The 21,878-nt window shown below is 44.7% G+C and overlaps 4 protein-coding genes and 1 long non-coding RNA gene across 5 annotated transcripts in view; 2 read left to right on the top strand and 3 right to left on the bottom strand.

The window, feature by feature from the left end:
* Window positions 1–9,793, bottom strand: part of LOC135496698 (tetratricopeptide repeat protein 38-like) — a 10,006-nt gene extending 213 nt beyond the window's left edge. The window contains exons 1-11 of the mRNA XM_064786166.1: window positions 9,589–9,793; window positions 8,755–8,832; window positions 8,336–8,417; window positions 7,934–8,105; window positions 7,220–7,469; window positions 6,564–6,683; window positions 6,218–6,277; window positions 5,396–5,516; window positions 994–1,162; window positions 469–699; window positions 1–272 (exon numbers count right to left, since the gene is read on the bottom strand). The exon at window positions 1–272 is cut by the window's left edge and continues 213 nt beyond it. Of these exons, the coding sequence (XP_064642236.1) occupies window positions 182–272; window positions 469–699; window positions 994–1,162; window positions 5,396–5,516; window positions 6,218–6,277; window positions 6,564–6,683; window positions 7,220–7,469; window positions 7,934–8,105; window positions 8,336–8,417; window positions 8,755–8,832; window positions 9,589–9,627 (1,413 nt within the window). The 5' untranslated portion in view covers window positions 9,628–9,793 and the 3' untranslated portion in view covers window positions 1–181. The remainder of the gene's footprint in view (window positions 273–468; window positions 700–993; window positions 1,163–5,395; window positions 5,517–6,217; window positions 6,278–6,563; window positions 6,684–7,219; window positions 7,470–7,933; window positions 8,106–8,335; window positions 8,418–8,754; window positions 8,833–9,588) is intronic.
* LOC135496699 (tumor necrosis factor receptor superfamily member 11B-like) lies at window positions 1,456–5,400 on the top strand. Its single transcript, XM_064786167.1, has 8 exons — window positions 1,456–1,714; window positions 2,067–2,190; window positions 2,971–3,125; window positions 3,361–3,439; window positions 3,645–4,102; window positions 4,295–4,396; window positions 4,571–4,732; window positions 5,013–5,400. The coding sequence occupies exons 1-5, from the start codon at window positions 1,510–1,512 to the stop codon at window positions 3,952–3,954; spliced, it is 873 nt and encodes a 290-aa protein (XP_064642237.1). The 5' UTR covers window positions 1,456–1,509; the 3' UTR covers window positions 3,955–4,102; window positions 4,295–4,396; window positions 4,571–4,732; window positions 5,013–5,400.
* Window positions 9,794–10,894: 1,101 nt separating the features above from the next.
* Window positions 10,895–12,886, top strand: LOC135497190 (uncharacterized). Its single transcript, XM_064786936.1, has 2 exons — window positions 10,895–11,060; window positions 12,210–12,886. The coding sequence occupies exon 2, from the start codon at window positions 12,228–12,230 to the stop codon at window positions 12,825–12,827; it is 600 nt and encodes a 199-aa protein (XP_064643006.1). The 5' UTR covers window positions 10,895–11,060; window positions 12,210–12,227; the 3' UTR covers window positions 12,828–12,886.
* LOC135497189 (uncharacterized) lies at window positions 12,809–17,638 on the bottom strand. Its single transcript, XM_064786934.1, has 5 exons — window positions 17,582–17,638; window positions 16,887–17,072; window positions 16,505–16,666; window positions 16,189–16,369; window positions 12,809–15,874 (listed from the first exon to the last, which is right to left on the bottom strand). Exons 1-5 carry the CDS (start codon window positions 17,595–17,597, stop codon window positions 13,177–13,179), a joined length of 3,243 nt encoding a protein of 1,080 aa, XP_064643004.1. The 5' UTR covers window positions 17,598–17,638; the 3' UTR covers window positions 12,809–13,176.
* An 837-nt stretch (window positions 17,639–18,475) lies between these two features.
* Window positions 18,476–20,637, bottom strand: LOC135497032 (uncharacterized). The gene is made up of 4 exons (XR_010448755.1): window positions 20,519–20,637; window positions 20,235–20,305; window positions 19,378–19,456; window positions 18,476–19,146 (listed from the first exon to the last, which is right to left on the bottom strand). It is a non-coding gene; the product is annotated as an uncharacterized LOC135497032 (long non-coding RNA).
* Window positions 20,638–21,878: the final 1,241 nt, after the last annotated feature.

Raw genomic sequence — 21,878 nt, forward strand, 5'->3', positions numbered from 1 at the left:
CTACGGCTAATGAATGGAAACCTTGTAAAAGTTGGGACTTTTGGAACGATGCAGTCTACATCCATAGGCGGGTGAACTTTCCTCCTGCGCACTTATAATTCACCATGGCAAAGTCATCTATCAAATTAAAATGCACAAACTACAGCTGTTAACCTGGGAAGGTTCACTATTTTACGACTGTTCATTGCCCATGCGTCCCCAGAATCTTTCCAAGCAGGCGATCATTCATCTTGCATCCGGGTCTTGCACTCTTCCGTTCCATTATAAGATTTCTGAAACCAAACACGAAAAATATCAAATGGCCGGAGACTTGTCAACAAGACACAGCATACCGTTAAGTTTTTATTGTCAGGAAGTGATGAGAGACGACGACAGCTTAGTTGTACCAGTGATAACTACACGAAAAATGAACAGTGCTACCACGATCAAGAACACGTGGTACTCTCGACGGTCAGCACCTCGGCTTACCTGGCCAACTTGTGGTGCTTTGGCTGGTCAGATTTCAAGGCAGCGTGGACAAGGAAGAGGTGGAAGACATCCCGCTGTGCATTGCTTCCTCCCATCATGAGCAACTGGTAGCGGACCTTATTGGCCAACTCCACTGCCCTTGCATAGTCGCCATCATCGTAGGCGATGAAGGCCTCAGCCATGGCTATTCCAAACTTCTTGGAGGCGACCTGGTTCATATCACTTTCATTTCTGTAAATAAATGGAAAGTACAGGAAAGGTTCGTGAACCGTTTTTGTCGCTTCGACCGGTGATGTGTCATGACAACATAACAACTGTGATTTGAATGCGGCCGCTGACTGGTTAAATTGCGTACCAGCTGTCGGCATCACTTGAAAACGCTCTGTTGAAATTGTACAGTTGTACGATCAATATGAAGTCTTTTCACATGAATGCAAGAAGTAAGAAGCCTTTACCCCAGAGATCGACCACAGCGATTTTTGCTACGACATGAAACGGGCTACTTGATCTCAAAGGCCTACTTACTCCACAAACTGTCTGAGTGACGCCATGAAAGCCTGGGCAACCTCCCTCTTCTTCGCCCCAAGGCACGCCATTAGCAGGTGAAGGTCATTGAACAGGAGGATGTGATCATCTATGTGAGGGCGACACATTTCATAGATGTCTTCCCAGCGCTTCAAGCCAACATCAACACCTGAAATACATTGTCCAATCAAGAATATGATAGGCTTGATGAGATATCACACATAATTTTCTTTCAATAACAACTTAGAGCCTAGATGTCATTATTAGACCCCCAGCCCAGGCCTGCTCTCGGTAGCCTTCCTAATCTGGCCTACCTACATATGATAGACTATCAGCTCATACAGCTCATACAGTCACGTGATTAACAACGATTGCGAAATGGGAATTTCGATTTTGAAATAATGGGTGACATCCAGAGCTGTCTACCGACAGTCAAAATTGAAATCGGATTCCGCGCTATCCGGAGATCCTGGTCACGCTCGGTGTTGTCTGATATTTCATAACTTAAAGAGTACAATGTCAACAAAAAGGAGAACACCAGAGATTTCCTTCCGGCAACGAGGATGCGAAATATTTCTGATAAACACCCTCATTTTCTTGGAACTATCAAATTTTGTCCTCGCTTGGCAATCCTGGCCAGCCTGTCCTAGTGCTAAAATGATAAGGGTCAAAGTCGACTACCAGAGTAGTCGGTGCTGTCACGACATCACTTGTCGAGCAGGTAAGTTTTCGTATGTTATGAATCAAAGCAACAAGTTGGATGCAGCCCAGACCTGCGACTGCCAAAATGTCTCAGAACAAACCAACAGAACAGCTAATGGGACTTCAAAACAAAGAACGATATTCATGATACGATGCACCAGTATGGTCTTGAAGCCATTTTCAGCACCACAACACAACTTTGCCCCCGGCCTACAATCCCTGTTCAAGTATGAGAAAGACGCCGAGACAAACACAACATTCCTGATGCAAATCAATTTGGGTCGAATCATAGCTTGATTGGACTATATATTAAGCGGGAGCAAAGAGAAGCATGCTGTCTTAATTTGAAAAGCAAAGTTTCTTTACTCCAGGCTTTGAGCCAAAGGTTTGCACGAAGGATGACCCTAACCCTTCGTGCGCGAAGTGCAGCGATGGGACCTATCAGCCCAAGCCGAGCATGTTGAGTCATCCACAATGGAACAAATGCAGGCGAAAGTAAGTGAGGAATGCTCAGGATATGGTTACAAATCATACGACTAACGTTAGTGGCACAGCTTTGTCGACGGACGAAGACCACAGGTCTTCTGTTATTTCTGCTTATCAAATCATGATTTGCCATATGATGACTATGCCTACTTGTCCATCTCATTTTCGTCGTGGGCTGGCTTTGAAAGACATCTGAGAGAGTAACAGTACAAAGTTCAGGTGTCAACACTACCACGAATTATGCTACCAAGACTATCGTTGTTGCTGTTAATTGCAACTAATGACTTCCTTTGTTTGGGACAAAACCGTCATCGTCTATCCATTTTTGAAACCCAAGAAAGTATGTTATATTCGTTAGGCCTACACACAGTACTTGGCCTGGAAATATTCCATGTTGTGTACATGAATGCACAGATGGTCAGACCTATTGATCATAAATAAGCACGATAAGATATTGATCAAAACACATGAGTCACCATCACGAGATCATAATACCTCTCGAAAGATATTACTGTTCATTCAATTTTTTTACATTCGATATATCGCATTGACCATACAAGAGTGGGACCCCGATTCCGATGTAAAGTTTATGACAGTTTCCCATTTGAGTGTTTTCCAACTGTCGCAACACAAAAATAGAGAGACGGGGAGGGGCAGATTTTATTTCAATTGAGTTGACGACGGGGTCATAGTTTCAGACTGTGCCTTTCCGACAAGGCACAATAGAGTTTTCAATCTGCAAAAGTTTTAAAAAGTGATAAAGTAAACATGTCCACGTTATCATTGCAGGACCAACTGCGAAGTTAGGGGAATGAAATATCGAAGTTTTGGCAATACCAGCGTCAATTCCATTTGTGAATGTACTTCTGGGTACTTCTGTGATAATGATATGTGTCTACCAAAAGGTAGATGTCCTGTGGGATATGGACGCGATGCAAAAACAGGTCAGAATTCAATTGCACTGACACACCACCGCGTACTGATCCCTTCCGTCTGTGACCAGTATTTCTAATGGTTTCCAATCCTACTACAAATCACCCATTGAGATTACTAGCGGTTCTCAAATACATTTTGTTTAAAAAAGAGAAAGATTCAAAAACTTGTGGTTTTACACCATGGTAACACTCTCGGTCACGTACGGCTTAGTGGATGAATTCAACGGCTTTTTAAACGTTACAGACGACTGCTTGCCATGTGCGCTCGGGAAGACTTATTCTGACGTTGAGCACGTGAGTGAACCGTGCAAGAAGGTCACAAGGTATGCCACCCTAAATATATTCATCCTGGATGAAAGTCGGTTCGATAACACCATGGCGGAAATATAAGAACCGGGACCATGAGTAACCACTTCAATGACAAAGTAAAAAGTGCTTTCCACTTGTGTAACGTTTCATTGCGTCCCTAGGCTAAGACAACCACTCATACGCATCCACATTCTTTTACACGCCTTTTTGAAATTGTAGGTGCTCGGTTCTTGATCTTCGTACCGTGAAACCAGCCACCGTGCAGAGTGACAGTATTTGTGGAAACAGGACAGCTACTGATGGCGGTGACAATGGTGGCATCCCTCCTCTTCCGACTATTAAAGCTAAAGACGAGGTGGTGACGATCAAGTCACCAGAAAACGATAATGAGACTGGTGGCTCCAGCGATCTTTCTGTAGATCCTGGATTAGGAACTGTACCCATATTACAGGAGACCAATGAGAGTGATGACAGCACGAAACATCATCAAGTTACTCAAAGTTTAGTTGGTTGGGTCGGCGGGACATAGACTCTTGCAGTCATAGCTGTTATCGTTGCTGTTTTTAAATGGAGAGGAATTAGAACAGCCATGCAACTTAAATTGCGGGCTGGAAAAGCCATTGAGAGACTTGATAATCGGTATGAAGACCGAGCAAACCAGACTGCAGATTTGGAAAGTACGTATAGAAAGAAATTTGAAAAACAATTTGTATTCGTGTAAATTCTAGACTTCGCGGTATCACAGAACTACGTATAGCATTCAGCAATCTACGATACGATCAACTGAATATCACAACAATCATACAGAATCACTGGTAAGGAAATCGTTCGAACTGTTTCAATTTGCTTTCTCAAACAATTTTTTTCAGTATTCATTGCTGCGTTGGAAGAAAACTCAGCATCCTATCCAAAGCTTGGGAAGGTCTTGCTGAATGAAAATCAAATGAGAGAGATTGAGGCCCAGGGAAAAGGTAAGTAATGCTCTTGGTCCTTTAAATTTCATAACAAATGAAACCGAGGAATCCAGAACAAATTTGACCAGTTGCTTTACATTTTTATTTATGAAACTTAAGGTATCGGAAATTGACCCTATATCCTTATACGCATTCCTGCTCCAAATTAACCGTGATCTCTGGGATTTTCAGAAAGGCTCCACTCCTTCAATGACATGATTCACAATATTCTGGATGAATGGAGGCAGAGCGAGGGAGAGGAACTGTCCTCCTTAATGCCAAACCTGTACGAGGCCTTGAAGAAAGCTAAAATGTATGAGACGATATGCACAATCGACCAGAAAGTCACAACAGGTAACTTCCTTTATCATCTTCAGAAATTGAGTTGTTTGTCAGTTGAGTTAGAAGTTGAGTTTTTCTTGCGTTGAAAACCATGTTGTAACGACTCGATCGTGGAGGAACATCGAGCTGGCGCTGTTTCACTCGATGAGCAACAGCTGCTCGAACAGCAACTGCCAACAGAAGCGTACTTAGCAACCCCAGCTGTGAGATGAAAACCACCCCAAAATCCTAACCTGAGATTACTCCAAGATACCAGCGGCATTCATGTCTATTTACCACGTCTCCATTACAGGTTCTAACCAGAGTACTGATTCTACTGTGCCCCTGATGCCGCCAGAAGCTGGACAACACAATTCAAATTCTACTGAATGAGCCGAGACCAAGTTCTCATACGGTATGAGCTAGGGGAAAGACATGGACCATTGCTTCATGTGGTGATCCACCGACTGACACGGGAATGAATTACGCAACATGATGTCATGAAGGTTAAGGAAACCCTGTTGGGGACTCTGGCGGAACTAATGCTGAATGCAATGAGGTGGATCACCCCCTAAGCACATCTTAAACGGTGGTGCCAAGTTGTAAGTCGTCTCTGTCAACGTGCTGTCTCTGTCATCACTGAGGAAGAAATCATCTTCAGAGCCATCCTCTCATCGCCAAACTACATGTACATACCTTCCAACTCCAGCCTGTACAGCATCGAACACGCATCGATCATATCAAACATAGCCCCAGACTTCTTGAAGGATGCTATCATCTGATCATCAAGAAGATCCAATGCCCCGCTGTACTCGCCCTACAAAACACAAAACAACTTACAAGTTCACTTACCAATGTTGTACATTCCAAGCCATTAATGCTCAAATATCAATGTGAAAACGTTAAGCCACATAATAGTGACCTAGAGATGTATTATACATGAAACAGTAGAATATACTCGACATGTCTTATACAAGATGCAGTAGAATATACTCGACATGTCTTATACAAGAAACAGTAGAATATACTCGACATGTATTATAGAAGTAACAGCAGAATATACTCGACATGTATTATAGAAGTAACAGCAGAATATACTCGACATGTATTATAGAAGTAACAGTAGAATATACTCGACATGTCTTATACAAGAAACAGTAGAATATACTCGACATGTCTTATAGAAGTAACAGCAGAATATACTCGACATGTATTATAGAAGTAACAGCAGAATATACTCGACATGTATTATAGAAGTAACAGCAGAATATACTCGACATGTATTATAGAAGTAACAGCAGAATATACTTCATATGTTTTTTAAAAAGCTTTGTTGTCTGTTTTTCTTGCATTAGGTCTTTGTTGACAAGTAAGAGACGAAAACCTGATCACGAGAAGCATGACAATCCTGCAACCTTATAAAGGCAGTGTGAACTAAGCTGTTTGAAGAATTGAAATCAGTATCCTCCATAACTCACAGAAAACCACAGAGTTTATAATAATGCTTCTTCAATTTACCTTATCAACGTGATAGACTGCCCAGTGCCAGAAATTGTGGCAGGCCAACATTTCACATGGCTGAAAAGGGAAAGGAATGTAATTAATGTTGACAATCAAGCTTTTAATCAAACCATCTCACCAACTTCTTCGAAGATAGCAGTGCTGTAACAACGGGATAGACAACCAACACTAGCGCCAGTCTATAGTTCCCCAAGTGTCTCCCTTCTCCACACACGTCCCCTTCCACTTACTCCAAACCGAGACGGACGAACAAGAACGACCACTCACTACAGCACAACCTAGCTATAACGAAGTCCCAGTTATAACGACCACTACCCAATCACGACCTGTTTTTAATACTTACACTCCAGTCTGCCACGGTCTTGCTCATGAATGCAATTCCTTCATCCGCTCTCCCCGTCATTTCAAACACATGGGCAACTGAGTGTGTGGACCAAGAGTCGTGTCGGTTGATCTCTAAACCCTAAAAGGCATAACGATTCACTGACGACTTGCCTCAGTTGTGGAGAATATGTAGACATGTCACAATGAGCTAGTTTACGGGACGAACGATGATGATGGTCTCGCAAAGACACCTCAACCTCGTCATATATATCGATTCTGAGAATGTTGTCGGGTGCAGACCACCTTGCTACCCCTCTGAGCTTATCGCTGTCACTGTTGATCCACCTAGGCACACAAGGCTCGAAGCCGCAATGCCTCCTCTACGAACAATCCATAGACCGTTCACCTGTGGACTTCTTTGCCTTGTGTTGTGTTTGCTTGTGGCCTTATGACGTGACAAGAACGAAATAGACCTACTGGAGGGATTCTTATCGGTTCATGCTATAATAACAATGGAGCAACACCACACGTCTACTAGCTGACAGGGGAACAGCCTGAGGATACGTAGCCTTAGGTTAGGTGGGCATTATGTACTTGCTCTGGGTTAGACCTTTCATCCACCCGCAGTGCGTGAGGGCGAAAGACCACATAGACTCGGGAGTATAAAGGACTCACCTTCTTGGCAACTCTTTCGGCCTCCTGAAAATGATTGGTCTCAACAAGGCCAAATGAGTGCATGCCCATCAAGTAACCATACAATGGCATGTCCTCCTTCCAGTGAGGCAAGACCCTTGCAGTGGAATCCATCAGTTCATACTGCAGCCCGTTGTAGAAATATGTGTCATGGGCAAATTTGAGGGCAAGCATGTCTAGGGGGTACGAGATTAGGATGTCTTCCCAGAGGTACGCGGCATCATCCATTTTCCTGGAGGAAACGAAAGGAAACTGAAGGGTAGAGCACCTTTGCAAGACCTTCGGCTTGCGGTAAACCTGACAATGCCCTTTGAATTGGCCAAGCAAGCATTTAGTCTTTGGCCGCATACATTCTCATAGCGAGTCCAGCGGCATTTTGATCCCAAGAATTGGGTGCGAGATAAGGGCATGTAGACTCTTCAAATTCAGGGTTATGTGTTTCAGTTGCATCAGACCTACCCATCTGACGAAAGTTTGACCACTTCTTCTTGTTTTCGTTTCTGACAGTTTTCCCCGAGGGGGACGAAATCGGGATGCTTCGTCGGAACAATCGTACTCACAGTTTTGGGGAACGCTCAACAGATTGACACATTCGGTCTGTACCCCACTGTTGAATGGTCACGGCCTCCCTGGCGGGTGTGACAAGGACTGATTAAACTTTCCAGATTCGAGCTGTTTCAGATGCAGCGAACCTACCCATCAGACCAAAGCTTGACTGCTTCTACGTGTTTCTTCTCCCGTTCTGTCACGTGATTATTCTTGGCCAGCTTCAACATGGCATCCACATCTTGCCGGAAACTGGTGTCCAAGCGGGTTGTCTTTGCAGTTGCCATCATTTCGAGGCCAACAGACATCACATGGCCCATCACTGCAAACACCAAGAACGAATTGTAAACGTCCGAAGGGTGTTCAGGAGCATGTTGAATATGACCATTGGTGATTCTAACCAATCAAGATCCCCGGTTATTTAAGAGCCTTGGGGGTTGAAGGAATGAGATGAAGGTGCGAAATGCGCGCAAGGTTTCAAACTCGGGTAGATGGAACAGGTTTTTGAGATATTTCCTTGATGATATGGCGACGCATTTCGGCATGACTTACAGAAATTTGGATCTGCGTTGGTCATTTTGGAAAGGGCTCCCTCGATGCCGTCAACGCTTTCATCGTTATACCATCCCACATACTGCAAGGAAAGGGAAGTTTCCTTTGGAAGCTCTCGACAAAACCTACCAAAGGCAATCTGATGCTGACTGACAATGACTGATAATGATGATGGAGGTACTTTCTACCAGGCCTGTCGCTTGAGTAATTCATGCACAAGGATGCACAGTGAGGAGCCCACTGAGCTGGGTGGAAGCATTGCCTTCTTCCATCCTGCAAACCGACCGAAATGAGGCTGGTGGAAACGATCCATACGCCAAAGAAGACAAATCTCAATTTGAGAAGAGCCGTCCGTCCAGGTAGTTTTATTCCTCTTCGTAGCATATCACTTAAGACCTTTGTTAAACCCGATTCTTTACCTGTGTGAGGCAAGCATCAAACATCTTGGCTGCTTCATCGCTGGTGGTCGAAAGAGGAAGCCCTGAGCTCTTCCAGGCCTGTAAGGCAAAATATGAACGTCCTAGGTCATCAAGACACTGCCGGGGCTGATGGTGAAATGAGTGTAGTAACGCCTCTATATCTTGAATATAGTAATCGGACGTTGAACAATAGTGTGAGAATAGTCTCAAGTGGGACTGAGTTAACTTTCACACAGTGTAACAGTTTCAGTGCCACTGCAGAAAGGTGTCTTTATTCTCTCGATTAGGGATGACGATAGGCCTACATGGTTATAGAGACATGTCAACATGGAAGACCTGGCAATATTTTGTGCCTGGACATGTTTCTAGCCGACACTGTGTTCACCATCATTGAAGAAAACGTTCATGGTGTCTTGACTTGGAATCTTCTTCTTCTCGTTCACTGGACAGTCAACTTCGATGGACAAGACCAGAGACGCTTGCAATGCATGTATGAATTAGGCCTCTATGCATACAGTATCGATTAAACTCTAACAGACGCTGGAATATAGACTAACACGTTTACATATTTAGGCCTTGTGCAATGAATAGGCGATAGGCCTATGAGTGTACATTAAATGGACGCATTATCTCGAGTGCACACCTCAGAAACTACATGTATTTCAAGACCACATTTTGCATTTGGCTGAGCCTACAATATGTGATAATGTGTTTTGAATCGTCACAAATAGGCCTATCGGTTTTGGCTGGCCTTTGACCCAGGCCCGGGCAGGATCTGGTGTATTGATTAATCTTGCAAATTGTATGAAATATTTTGCTCTATAAATAACTTACCTCACAATTCCTCCAATTCTGATGCACAAGATGGGTCATCTTTACTCGATCACTGTCGCTCAGTAGAGGAGTGTCTTGTCAGTCACGGCAGCGGCGCCTGAACCAAACGACGATGATGATCAGACAATCTCGTATCGTCTGCGCTTGTTATTGGGTCACTCTCGCTACTGTTTGCATTGTGTTTTCTTTCGATTGTTATGGTTTTAATGTGTTGTGGCAGCTGACCTAGTTACAATGTTTATCTACCGATTTTGTAAAACCGCCTGTCAAGCTTGTTACATGCTTCAGATGTATAAAAGAACGCCACCCCGACTCGACCAGTGTCATCATCATGGTTCCAAATGAGCCGCGCTCAACAGTATGAATAACTTGATGTCATCCAGATCGGGTGTGGCTAGGCCCGGCTTTGTGAGTCGATCCAGGTCTGGGTATTCAGGGCTGACCCAGACCTGATTCCAGCCCAGGGTTGGACCAAGCTCGTCAGTGCTCATACGGGCCATGGTGGGCCCAGGTGTGGCAAGACATCGGTGAGGGGTGGTAGGCCTATGCTAGGTGAGGACCGAGGCTTTGCCTTCACGGCCTGGTTGTATTCCCAGAGGGTTGGGCCATGTACCAGTTAATGTGGAACAAGGATGGCATTTCAGGTCACACACAGGACTGGCCTAAAGGTGAGGCCGGGTTCCCGCATCAGATGGTGTTTCAAAAGCCCAGTCAGAGTATGGAGCGCCAGGACTTTTTCTGACACCAGTGCTCTGGCTGGGGGTCAAGTTTCACCTAAGGTGTCCACCACGGTGCAATGGTGGTCAACTCCAGAGAAGCAACCCTTACAATACATCCTGGATCGGAAATGAAAAATACCCGACATTTGTACTTGAGAGAAACAAACAATGGTGTGGTGCCGAAAATCAAACTAAGACAATCTGCCTGCATCTTAAACACGTAGGTTATACAATATATGACGCATTTTTCTTTCTTGACTTGCTGTATGGCATCTATATGTATTTCTTATACAACCTAATTGGTGAATTCCCAGTACATTTTTTAAAAAGAAAACGCAGGTCAAGATGCCAAGCGAGGTCTGGGCCAGACCTGGAAAGCCAGGGGTAAGCCAACCCTATAAGATAGCTATTATATCTTCTGTATGAACAAGACCTATTTGTCATGCACAACCAAGACTTGCCTCCAGTCAGAATACAGAATTCAATTGTCCCGCCAATATATATCGCCCGGGCAATATCGCCTTGGGCCATACGATACAAACGCGACAGTCACGTGTGTACACGCGTGTATTGGCGATTATCTCCATTTCAGTGGGGGGGTTTGATGCACTCAATCGCGAGCCGGAGACTCTTGCCACGTTTGCACCTATTCATTGCGATCTACACTCCGTTTTCTCGGTGCGACAAAGCGAGCCGCAGGACCTGACCCGAAAGTCTCGCCCACGCCCAGACTCCGGTGCTAAAATTGTCAAGGTAAGACTTTGGTTTTGGCGTGGCGTGGGCCTTGTTACAGTGTGCCACTCTAAGGTGGTGACACCTGGCCTAAGCTCTTGGTACTACTTTCATCGCGGTTGAATAAACAAGTTTAAGTTTGTGAACCCGACTTTATCCTTCGTTATAACCAACATTAAAACAGGCCTTTGTCAAAATCACCACCCTCGATCAGTCTTACAGACAGGCCCAGATTTGGCCCAACCTACAGCTGCAATTTGCAGTCTATCTTTACTGGGACAGTCACACTCAGTCTAGTCAGAAGACGGTCACACTCAGTCTGATCTGAAGACGGTCACAATCAGTCTTGGTATTGGATGGGTCGATTCATACAGTGGAGCCAGGTTTGCATTATGAAAGACAAACGTTTGCAGGGCTTTAACACTGTCACAATCACAGTCTTCCCTTATGGGAGACAATATCACCTCTCAGTATTGTGAGAGAATGTTAGCAACTTCGCAGGCAACCACTAAAATTAGGCAGATAGTCCCAATCGATCTGTTTTATTGGTTTTTGGAGACAGTATACAGTCATAATCGGCCCTTATTAGAGACAATGTCACTAGAACAGTATTACTTTGAGACACAGTCAGGAAGAGTTTGCTCTACAGCCAACAACACTTAGTCAGTGATGTTTCTAGGCAGATGCTTGTCCAAAAACAGATCTCATTGGTTCATGGAGAAAGTATACCGTCTCAATCAGTCTTTATTGGAGAAGATGTCAACGAGCTAGTCTGACTTGCCTTAATGAAGACAGTCTCCACCAGTCTTGTTTCATGAGATGCACGGTCAATATTACTCCTTAGAGACACTGTCACAACCACTGTCACAACCAGTCCTCATTCTCCATGGGAGGACAATCTCAATCTGAACACGCATCACTCACACAAGAACCAAAGCGGGACACTTTGAGACGTTGTGACGATCAGTTTTACTTTATGGAGACAATGTCACAATCACCTGAGTCTTGCATTCTATGGTCTGTCCCACTTCATAGGTTTAACAATCACAACACAGGCTCAAGGACTGTTGTAGCCACAATCGCATCTTTTTGAAACATGAGGACAGTTTTTCACCACTGGTTGGTTTCATATGACACTAACATTATTCATGTGAACTTTCTCTTTTTCAGCTTACCAATCAAGCCAGAATGAGTTGTTACGGTGTCCAAAGAAATACCCGCTCCAAGGTGACTCTTCCATACCTCCCTGTTAAAGGAACACTGAAGGACGGTCGTCACATCCAACTCGTCAACTATGAAGACAAATACGAATCAGAGACACATGCAATTCTGAAGAAGATTTGTGACGATGGGACCAGTTATCCGCAGGAGTCGATGGACAGTGTTGAAGACTTTCGCGCTTATTACTTAAGTCATGAGTGCTATTGTCTAGTAGACTCAGACACCTTCGAGGTCCTTGGAGCATTTTATGTCAAGCCCAATTTCCCGGTGAGGTCATCACATTTGGCTAACGCTGGGTTTATTGTGAAGGAGTCTGCAAGAGGAAATGGAGTGGGCAGATTCATGTGCGAGAAATTTCTCCAGATAGCACGTGATCTAGGCTACCTGGCGAGTTTCTTTAATCTAGTCTACACGAGTAATGCGGCATCCGTTTCCCTCTGGACCAAGTTAGGCTTCAGGAATATTGGGACAATACCAAAAGCTGGCAACCTCAAGGGAATTGGGTTTGTGGATGCAATGCAGTTCTACTATGACTTGACAACAATTCCTAAAACTGAAAATATTTAATTATTTGACGACATGTACAAGGAAATGTATACAACACCCAGTACATCTGGAGTCATGTTTACTTAAGAAACTTTGAAAGGTGATTATTGCCATAATGGACAATCAAATGAACACAAATTTACTGACAAGTTTTGATACAATCTTTCCATGACAACATATCAGAGACCATGCGTTCAGAATATACATGTAATTGGGATTTTTCATTAAACTATTTGTCACTTATCCATCTTTCATCATTTCGTATGTGATCAGAGTTCCCCAATACTAGTCCACTGCTCTTCCTCAAGCATCATGTGAACATATCATTGTCAAGTATGATGCCCACTGGCACATTAGCTAACGTACTCTTCTAAAGGGCTTCATCCGACATAAGGTTTGCTTTATCAAGAGAACTGGTTGTAGTGGTGGGCATTGCCTGCTGCACCACCTGATGTAGCTGGACCGTTTGGAAGGAAGAGTGGAGCTGTTGGAGAGCACCCAGCACCAAGGAAGAACAGCCTGCATCACCTTGAGTATTATGGGAGGGCACGACTGACGTAGACACCCCCATCGTGTGGTCTGCTTGAGAAGCAGACCCTGCTCCTGTGGTAAAAACAGGGCTGCGTCTGAGCTCTGTTGAAACTGATTCCAAGGAAACAGAAGGTTTTCTGTTCGATGTGACCGCAGGAATTTCAGCCACACCGATTGAGGCTTGAGATGTAATGGAGGCGTTTTGTTCCTTGGCTGTGACTCCGATTTCCGGGTTCAAAATGGAAAATCCTTCAGCATCAGTAAATATTGGCATTGAAAGGTATTTTGGCTGTTCTTGGCTGGTTACCATGGCAATATTAGCTTCTGTCATCAAAGACTTTGGTTGCTCAGCTAAGTTTGCTGTCATCATGGTTACACCCGCTGCTGGCTTGGTTGCAACCATTGGCAACGATGTCATATTCATGAGTTCTTCTGCAGTAAAAACTTGTACTGTCATCATTGAGGATGCAGGCCGTTGAGCGGTCATACCCGGCATCATGACTTGATAAGGCAAACTGTTTGGCACTTGTCCCGCCATCTCAACAACTGGGACAGTTTTATATTCATCGGATTCTGGTATGTCTATAACTCTCTTCATGAATGTCGGTTTGCCTGAGCTTTCAACATCCATTTTCACACTAGTTGTCCTGAAGCTACCAGAATGTTCACCAAGCTTAGTGCCTGGAAACGCAGTTGAATCGTGCTCTCCTGACGGAGCAGGAGTTAATGGCAAAACTAATGGCTGAGCACCATGAACAGGAATTGTCAAAACTAATGGCTGAGCACCATGAGAGGTTGAGGAAGGCTGACCTGGCACGGCCTCTGGTAATTCCTCTGAATTCAACGCTTCCTTTTGCACATGTGCAGTCCAGTTTCCCCCCCAATCTGGTTGAGCCCGAAGCTCCACGCCTGGCTGAGGTGCTGGAAGAAGTAATGGGTCGTGCACCTGATTGACAACTGCACCAGACTGCGCTGGAATGCTCGCAACAAAAGTGACAGTTCTAGTTTCGCCCTTTAAAACCGTTGTTCGTTTTTTACGACCAGGAGCACCAGACATTTTGACGACATCACCATCACTCTCTGGTGCATGTTTCTTCAGATGGCACGTGAGTGAACTCCTCTGTCGTGCGGAGTAATCACAATGTGGACATTTGAGTGGTTTCTCGTCCGTGTGAATTCTCATGTGAATTTTGCGCTGATACAGCGTGCGGAACGACTTCTGACAGGTTGCCCATTCACACGGGTAATTCCTCTCCTTCGTGTGATAGACAATGATATGCTGCTTCAAGTCCTTCTTCTCATAGAAGAGCTGATCACAGTCCTCGTAATGACACTGGATGGCTTTAATCCTCAGATGAACACGGTTAAAATGAGTGTCAAGGGATCGACGCTTTGCAAACTTTTTGTCACATTTCTCACATGAGAAGCGCTTATCTGCATGGACAGCGCGGACATGATCCTGTAACAGTTTTCTTGAGTAGAAAGTCTTGTCACACACACTGCATACTTGGTCTCGAACCAACCGTTTATGTAACTTCACATGGACACGCAAACTGGAAGATGTCTTAAACTGATGCTTGCAGGTGTCGCAGATGTGAACCCGTGGTTTCTTTTCAGACAGTTCTGGATGGGCCTGCATTATATGGACTTTGATGGCACTTTTAACATAATTTGTATATTCACAGTGAGGACACTTCTCTCGAATGTTCCCATGTCGTTTCCGGTGTGCCCACATGCCAGATTTTGTTTTGGTTATCCAGCCGCATGTTGGACAAACAATGTCTGGTCGGTTTGTGAAATGCTGACTTTTATGATTGGACCAACTTGCCCAACCGTGACACTTCTTCCGACATAACCGACATTCGTAAATGTTTCTACGTGCAACAGTCTTAGCTGCCTCATCTTTGTGTAAGATATAATCCTTTTGGGTTCGTAGCCCCTTTGGATCTCTGTGCTTGGTGACAATATGCCATTGCCCATCTCCACTAGCATCAGTTCCAGCATCAAGCAATGTCTTATTCTGTTTAGCCCCCTTGTGTCTTGGCTTGAGTACTTTCACTTGAACAACACCATGTTCCCCTTCAGCCTCAGGAATCACATCACCTCCATCTAACTCCAGACCCGGCGAGATTCTTGTCAGAGGACGTCCCCGTATTTTCATAACATTCTCATTCTCCACTGGTGTCTCTCTCAACCCTAATTTCGTTCTCCTTCCTCTGCCAGATGGCTTACTAGTACCCTTAGTTCTTTTTCCCTTCTTCCATTTGCCTCCATTTTCCAGTCTGTCAGACTGTTTCACACTCTTGCTCCCTCTCGTTCCCGATTTCGTTCTCCTCCCTTTAGTGATAGTTTTATCCTTTCTCTGCCCCTCACATTCACTCTCTGCATTTAGATTTGAATCAAATAGTTCAGTAACTGTTGATATTTCAGTCGCCAACGTTGATAATGTAAGATCTTGGTACTTCTTTTGTTGGCAGCTTTTCTCTTGGTATTTTACCAGATGTAGGAGGTTCGGAGCAGTTTCTGCTGACGTCTCCCTGGAAACAACAACAAGGGTTCAATCAGAGAAGATAACAACAGGTTTTAACAACAACCACAGCAACAGGGGCAGATCCAGCGGTGCGAGAAAGAGGGCGCATCAGAGAACGGGTATTTCGACTCAATTTCCCACAATCAATGGTCAATTTCAAAGAATTTTATCAATAAGGAGAGGCCCACAAGAAATCACTCCAGCCCACAAACATTTTTTTCTGCACATCTCGACTACACAACAACACACTGCATAATGTGCTTTCAAATGACGTGCACATTGTTCAGGCAGCAGTGTTACAGTGTCACTGATTGAACTCACCCAGTTAGGATCGAAGTGTTGATTTGACTATAAACCAGTAGGAGATAGATGAGGAAGTCCTCAGGATCAAGCTTTGAGTGTTCTGCTGCATCTGTGAACCACTTCTCAATGGAGATGTTTACAGGCACACAGACGTGACCTCTGACCTCAGAGTTGACATGGAGATGAGGCGTACTCAGCTCTGAAAGGAAAATGAAAGACTGGTAGTATCACTTGTAAGCATTCCATTCTAAGATTGTGCATGGCAGTCTCATGTTGACATCATACACATAGGGGATGATCAATTTGACAAGGTCAAGGATAAAAAGAAGATTACCTTTGGCAGTTGCCTGGTGTCTATTCTTCCACAGGTTCCAAGGCCATGGTGAGGTGAGGATGGAACTGATGATTTCAAACATCCGCTTCATACACATCACTTCATCAGGAAGCCCAAGCAGTTTCTGGAGTTTGTGGAATTCCTCTGAAATTCCTCGATCGACTGGAAAACAGAATGAACACAACTTATAAACAGCCATCATGGCAGCGCAAGCCAAACAATCCTTGTATAGGCACAGCTTTAAAGGCCTTTAGCTACCATACTAATGGCAGACAACAGCGTGTAAAAGTTCACTGCACAGAGATAATCTGATTTCAATAGCTTTTCCGGAGTGTGATTTTGAGGCTCAATGGCACAATCCATGACAAGTAACTGTCCTTACCAAATGTCAATTCAGTCCTGCTTGAAATCATCTGAGAATCATCTGTTTTATCACCACATAGATTCAAGTCCACACTTTGTCTTTGATCAAGCTGACTGCCCTCCCCACCCACGGAGGTTTCCATCCTCATGTCCCCACCTTCGCACGCTGGTTGACTTGATGGTTGATTCTTATTTCTTTTGTAAACTGAAAGAAAGATTGTCCATCCTAATCAATCAAGACGGTGGCAGTATATTCAGGCTGCCGGAAACTAGTGTTTAAGCAACTATACACTAAGGTGTTCACAACTGTGCATGGAGTACTTCACTCAAGAGACAGTTATTCTGGTCAGTTACACACCAAGCATTAGCAGGTGAACATAAGAACTGTCAGTGTGTCATCGTCCTCCTCGCTAAGTCCCAAGGCATTCATGCTGCGAGTTCATCACACCACCTGGCATATAGATTGAGACAAACACAATGGAATACCACATTACCAGTGTTCACCCAGGCAGTCAGCAACACATAGGACCTCACACACTGACACAGTCCCCCTATGGTTTCGATTACTGGACGAAATCGACTTTAGTCTTCGTCGAAAATTATTCAAAGCCGATAATTCACCGAGACATATTTGTCATTCCCCTTCGCCTCCATTTCAGCAGATGTTGTTAAATGTGTTGAAAACATTTCTAACGTTACACGGCGGATCTTTACCATGTTTTGAGCTCATTTTGTTGTTCGTTTTGAAGTGTCCGAAATAGGAAATCACAATTTTTTTTATTATTTATCAATTCCACGTTAGCCGTAGACTCTTTCACCAGTCTCCTGCATTCACTCATTACAGAGACTGGCACTTGACCGCATTTCACGCGTCATGAACTAGATTAGGGGGGCGAGCCAAGGAATACCTGCGTGCTCGGTATTAACAGTGCATCCACTGTATGCACGGCTCGCCTCGGGTAAATCAACGGATAGGGTCGAGGTTTCAGAACGACGCTCTCTTGTCGTCGTCCGTTTTTGGAAGTTGGTTGTGCCAAGGACCCATTAATGATAGGTCTGTGTAGTTGTGCAAGTGTTGTTGTGATTAGTGAAGACATGATCAGCCAGTTTCAACAACCATGCAGGTATCTCTATCTCTATCTCAAGTTCGGACGTCATGTCTCAGGCGGAGATGTCTTCACGCCGGCTGAGATGGGTGTCTCCATATACACATGTATATATATAGTCTGCTGGCGACATGTTATTCGGCCACCTCATGGTGTCCCTGGGTGTCCAAAACAATTAACAACTCGCACCAAAATCAGCGTACAAGACACAGAATAATACTATTGGTGGCTCTAACTCCGCAAAGGGCAAAAGGGGCTTGAGTTCGGGTTCGGGGGAAGCCTCCCCCCCCCCCCCATTGGACTCTCAATAAGCCCTTCTGAGACGCTTATTGCGTCCCCAGTCGATGGATTAGAAATGAATTTTGTTTACATGTGTATACTACACGTAACCATTAGACTCACACCTGTTGTGTGAGTGAGGATATCAAAACAGTCGATGTGTATTCGTCCAGAGTTGAGTCGAGTCTCTCTCTGTAGTTAAAGAAAGGAAACAAGAAACCAGTAGGATTATAAAGTGGGTTTATTTCAAAACTATTAAAATCTATATCATATTCATATAATGTCGTTGCAACAATGGGGGTTACATGTGTTCATTTCTAAAACCCGCCCAGCCTCTGAATCCCAACTCAACACTTGATTTCTGACTAACAACAAGCAAAGGATCAAGCGACACCCTGTAAGATTTCGGGTGCTGCCATCATACGACCATGATTAGAAAGAAGAAAGGATTTTGTTAGAAGACAGTGACGCTGGAGGATTTGTGGCAGAGGTCATTGAGGTCAATGAGGTCAACGCTCACATTCTGGTAGGGAGGGAGAAGTTGAAATGAAGACTCGGTAGGTTATTCTGGCTGTCACCCCTCAGCGGTCCTGATGACAGATGATGGATGTGGCGATATATGCAAAAGTTTTCATATTCCACAACAGAATAACCTGCCTTGTTCCAGGCATGTACGCCCAGAACTTACAACTCGTCTTTATCGTCTTGGGCTTGCTTGTCGTCCCAAGAAGAAGACGGTGGTTCGTCCGGGAAAATATAATTGCCTTCCGCGTCGAAAAGCTTGTCCCAACCCTTTAGCGTTGGCTTCTTGCCTGGGTTGGCCAGCTTCTTGATACCTCTGGTACGGAGCAGAGTGTGAATGGCTGGGCCCTTCAGGAACTCTAGGGCGTGTTTCTGGAAGAAGACGAAACAAGGCCGGGGATGAGTACAGGCGAGCGAGGACTTGGTAGATAATGCCACGCAAACTGCCTTTGGCAGCGACCAACGATGCTACAAACTGAATTCACTCTTTCCTACTGACATTGAGAAGAGCCAGTGTTCACCATTGCCATAGCCAATATCACATTTTGACCTAAACCCGGGAGAAATCCGTTAATAGATGTTTTAAGTTGCCGATCAACCTACCTCCACTGTTTCACCATCTTTGTTGAGGAACAACAAGAACGGGTCCTCGCCAGATTTCTCGACGAACTCCACATTCTCGCTGGGAGAGGGTTAAGGAAAGATCGAACATTGAGATAACTTCACCTGAGAGAAAGGACTACGCCGTCTCGAAAATAAAATAAACGCCAGCTACTGATGGTAAAGTTCCTGTGTTCCCACTGGCCATGCCTTCCCAGGATTTGTGTCTAACTGTATGCCCTCTGTATGACTACCACATGCCCTCCGCCTTCAAATTTTCTAGTTGGTATGTTTAAAGTGCAAATATGTCATTTCACTTTTTACATTCAGCGATGCTGACAGATGTCGCAAACAGTTATTGATGAAGGGACATTGTCAGCTCCAGGGTAGTTCATCATGTTGTCTCTCAATTGCTTTTAGACGATCAGTTATCCAAGCTTATTTGATTACGTACAGTAATCTGTATCAACTGTATAGTATTCCGTGGTGTCAACAGGCTGTTGCCACCACGAGCCCAGACCACGGGACCCATTGTCCCAAGCTGCTGACCATATCATCAGCAACATCTCTCCGCCAGGTAATGGGCTGCTGCATGACATGGCTGCTTAGTGAATTTACTATCACGGATGATGATATGAAAACGAATTGAAATGAGAAAAAAAGACCTGTAGAATAAGAGGGCCAGTGCTGCCAGGGTTCTGAATCAGTGGTTAGGCGATTCTCGTGTATGCATGGCCACGAGCATGAAAAAGCGGAAACACTAAAAAAACGTTACGCATCAGGCACAACTCCCTAACCCCGTCTCTGGTTACAGATAAAGGCATGGAGAGGCCTGATGTCATTGTTCTATCAAAGGATACTAGAAACGGAACTGATCCTGGACGAATGCTTTAACATCCTCCAGGCCGTTCAGACGTCACCCGCTGCAACTCTGGAAAGAAAAGCTTGTGATTAGACAGGGTCGACAGGTATTCTCAATATGCGTAATTATGCGAAAACGAGTTAGCGCTGGGTAATTTGAAAACCTCCGCTTCTCACCAAATGATATGTGAATTACATGTCCCAATTCAATCTATGATGGGTCATGTTGAAAATCGGAAACGACGTGTCGGTGATATAATTAATCCCGAAAATGCAGACTTACATCAATGCGGGCACTGACTATCGTCTTGTCGTCATCGCACCTGACCAGCGCGAAACCGGCAGACGCCAACAGCAACACCTGTATCCAGCCGCGGTCAACCATGATTCTGACGGCTGCCGCCCAGTTAAGTGATTATAAACCAAAGGCAACCTCATCCCCGGATTCACGTCTGCAGTTCACTCTCACAATCTGTTGGTGTATTTCTGAACGTAAATGTTGCTGAAGACGAGATTGTATGCTGATTCTCCGCCACGTGATGAACTCCGAGATAATCTCACCCCATGGTAAAATTTCATGTCAAACCAAAACGTAGCCAATCCGCGGAATAGATGCAAAGCGTGGTTAGATGCAATTGGTTGTCAGGATTTCAGAAACAGGAAGAAGACTCGTCGTGGCAGCTACAACATGTTGGACCAATGTTCTGATGGTTGCTCTGATAACGTCCTAATCTCGTTCGCCATCTTTGGCGAGTGCCTGGTGACGGCGCAAGACAATGGATACCGAGCCACGCGGGATCACCACCCAGGATCGGTGTGTCGATACGGGATGGCCGTTATCTGACATCTCAGTTTTAACGTCTGTCAGAAGCACCCCAGCTGTTACAAGCAGTCTAGATGGGTTTGCAATCGTAGGAAGTCATCCGCTCCCCCTGCATTTTAATTTTACTTATCCATTATGATGATGCCTTTGCCGACCCTTTACCTGTATTGTAATAATAGGTGGGTTTGCAATCTGCAGGTTTGCAAATCCATCCCCGAGGACCAACTATACTTGTATCAGTCGCATGTCCATCACTTGAAGGTCTAAAACAAAATCCTTCTCAAAAGAGGCCGCGATCAAGTCGATCCACTCTTTAGCTGCTTAGAAGCAACCAATTCAAGGCGGCTCCGGAATTGAAGAAGTTACTGCTCTGCAAGTGCACATCCTCCTGAGGATCTTGGATGGCTTCCAGGATCAACAACTCCCACTCACATATTACCTTCTTGACTTCAAGAAGGCCTTCCACTCGATTAATATGACTACTATGTTTGTCACCCTTCGAAGTTTCGGGATTCCCATGAAAGGTAGGGGACCCCGAGAGATGGTGAATGACAGGCGCCATAGCTGAAACCTACACGACCTTCTATGTCGCAACCGATGTGCTCCGGGGGATGGCCTTGCACCATTCCTTTATTTACCATCTTAGGCTAAACCCCACCTGCTGAAAAAGGCTGATGGCAAATGATGATAGTGGAGTCGTCGTCGTGCTTCAATACGGTATCCCTCCATTGCAAAGCTAAGTGATTAGGACTTTGCAGATCACTGACAATTCATCATTGACAATCTAAAGACAATCGGACTAACCGCAAGGTAAATTTAA

The sequence above is a fragment of the Lineus longissimus genome, chromosome 12 (genome assembly GCF_910592395.1).
Source record: "Lineus longissimus chromosome 12, tnLinLong1.2, whole genome shotgun sequence".
Taxonomy (NCBI): Eukaryota; Metazoa; Nemertea; class Pilidiophora; order Heteronemertea; family Lineidae; genus Lineus; species Lineus longissimus.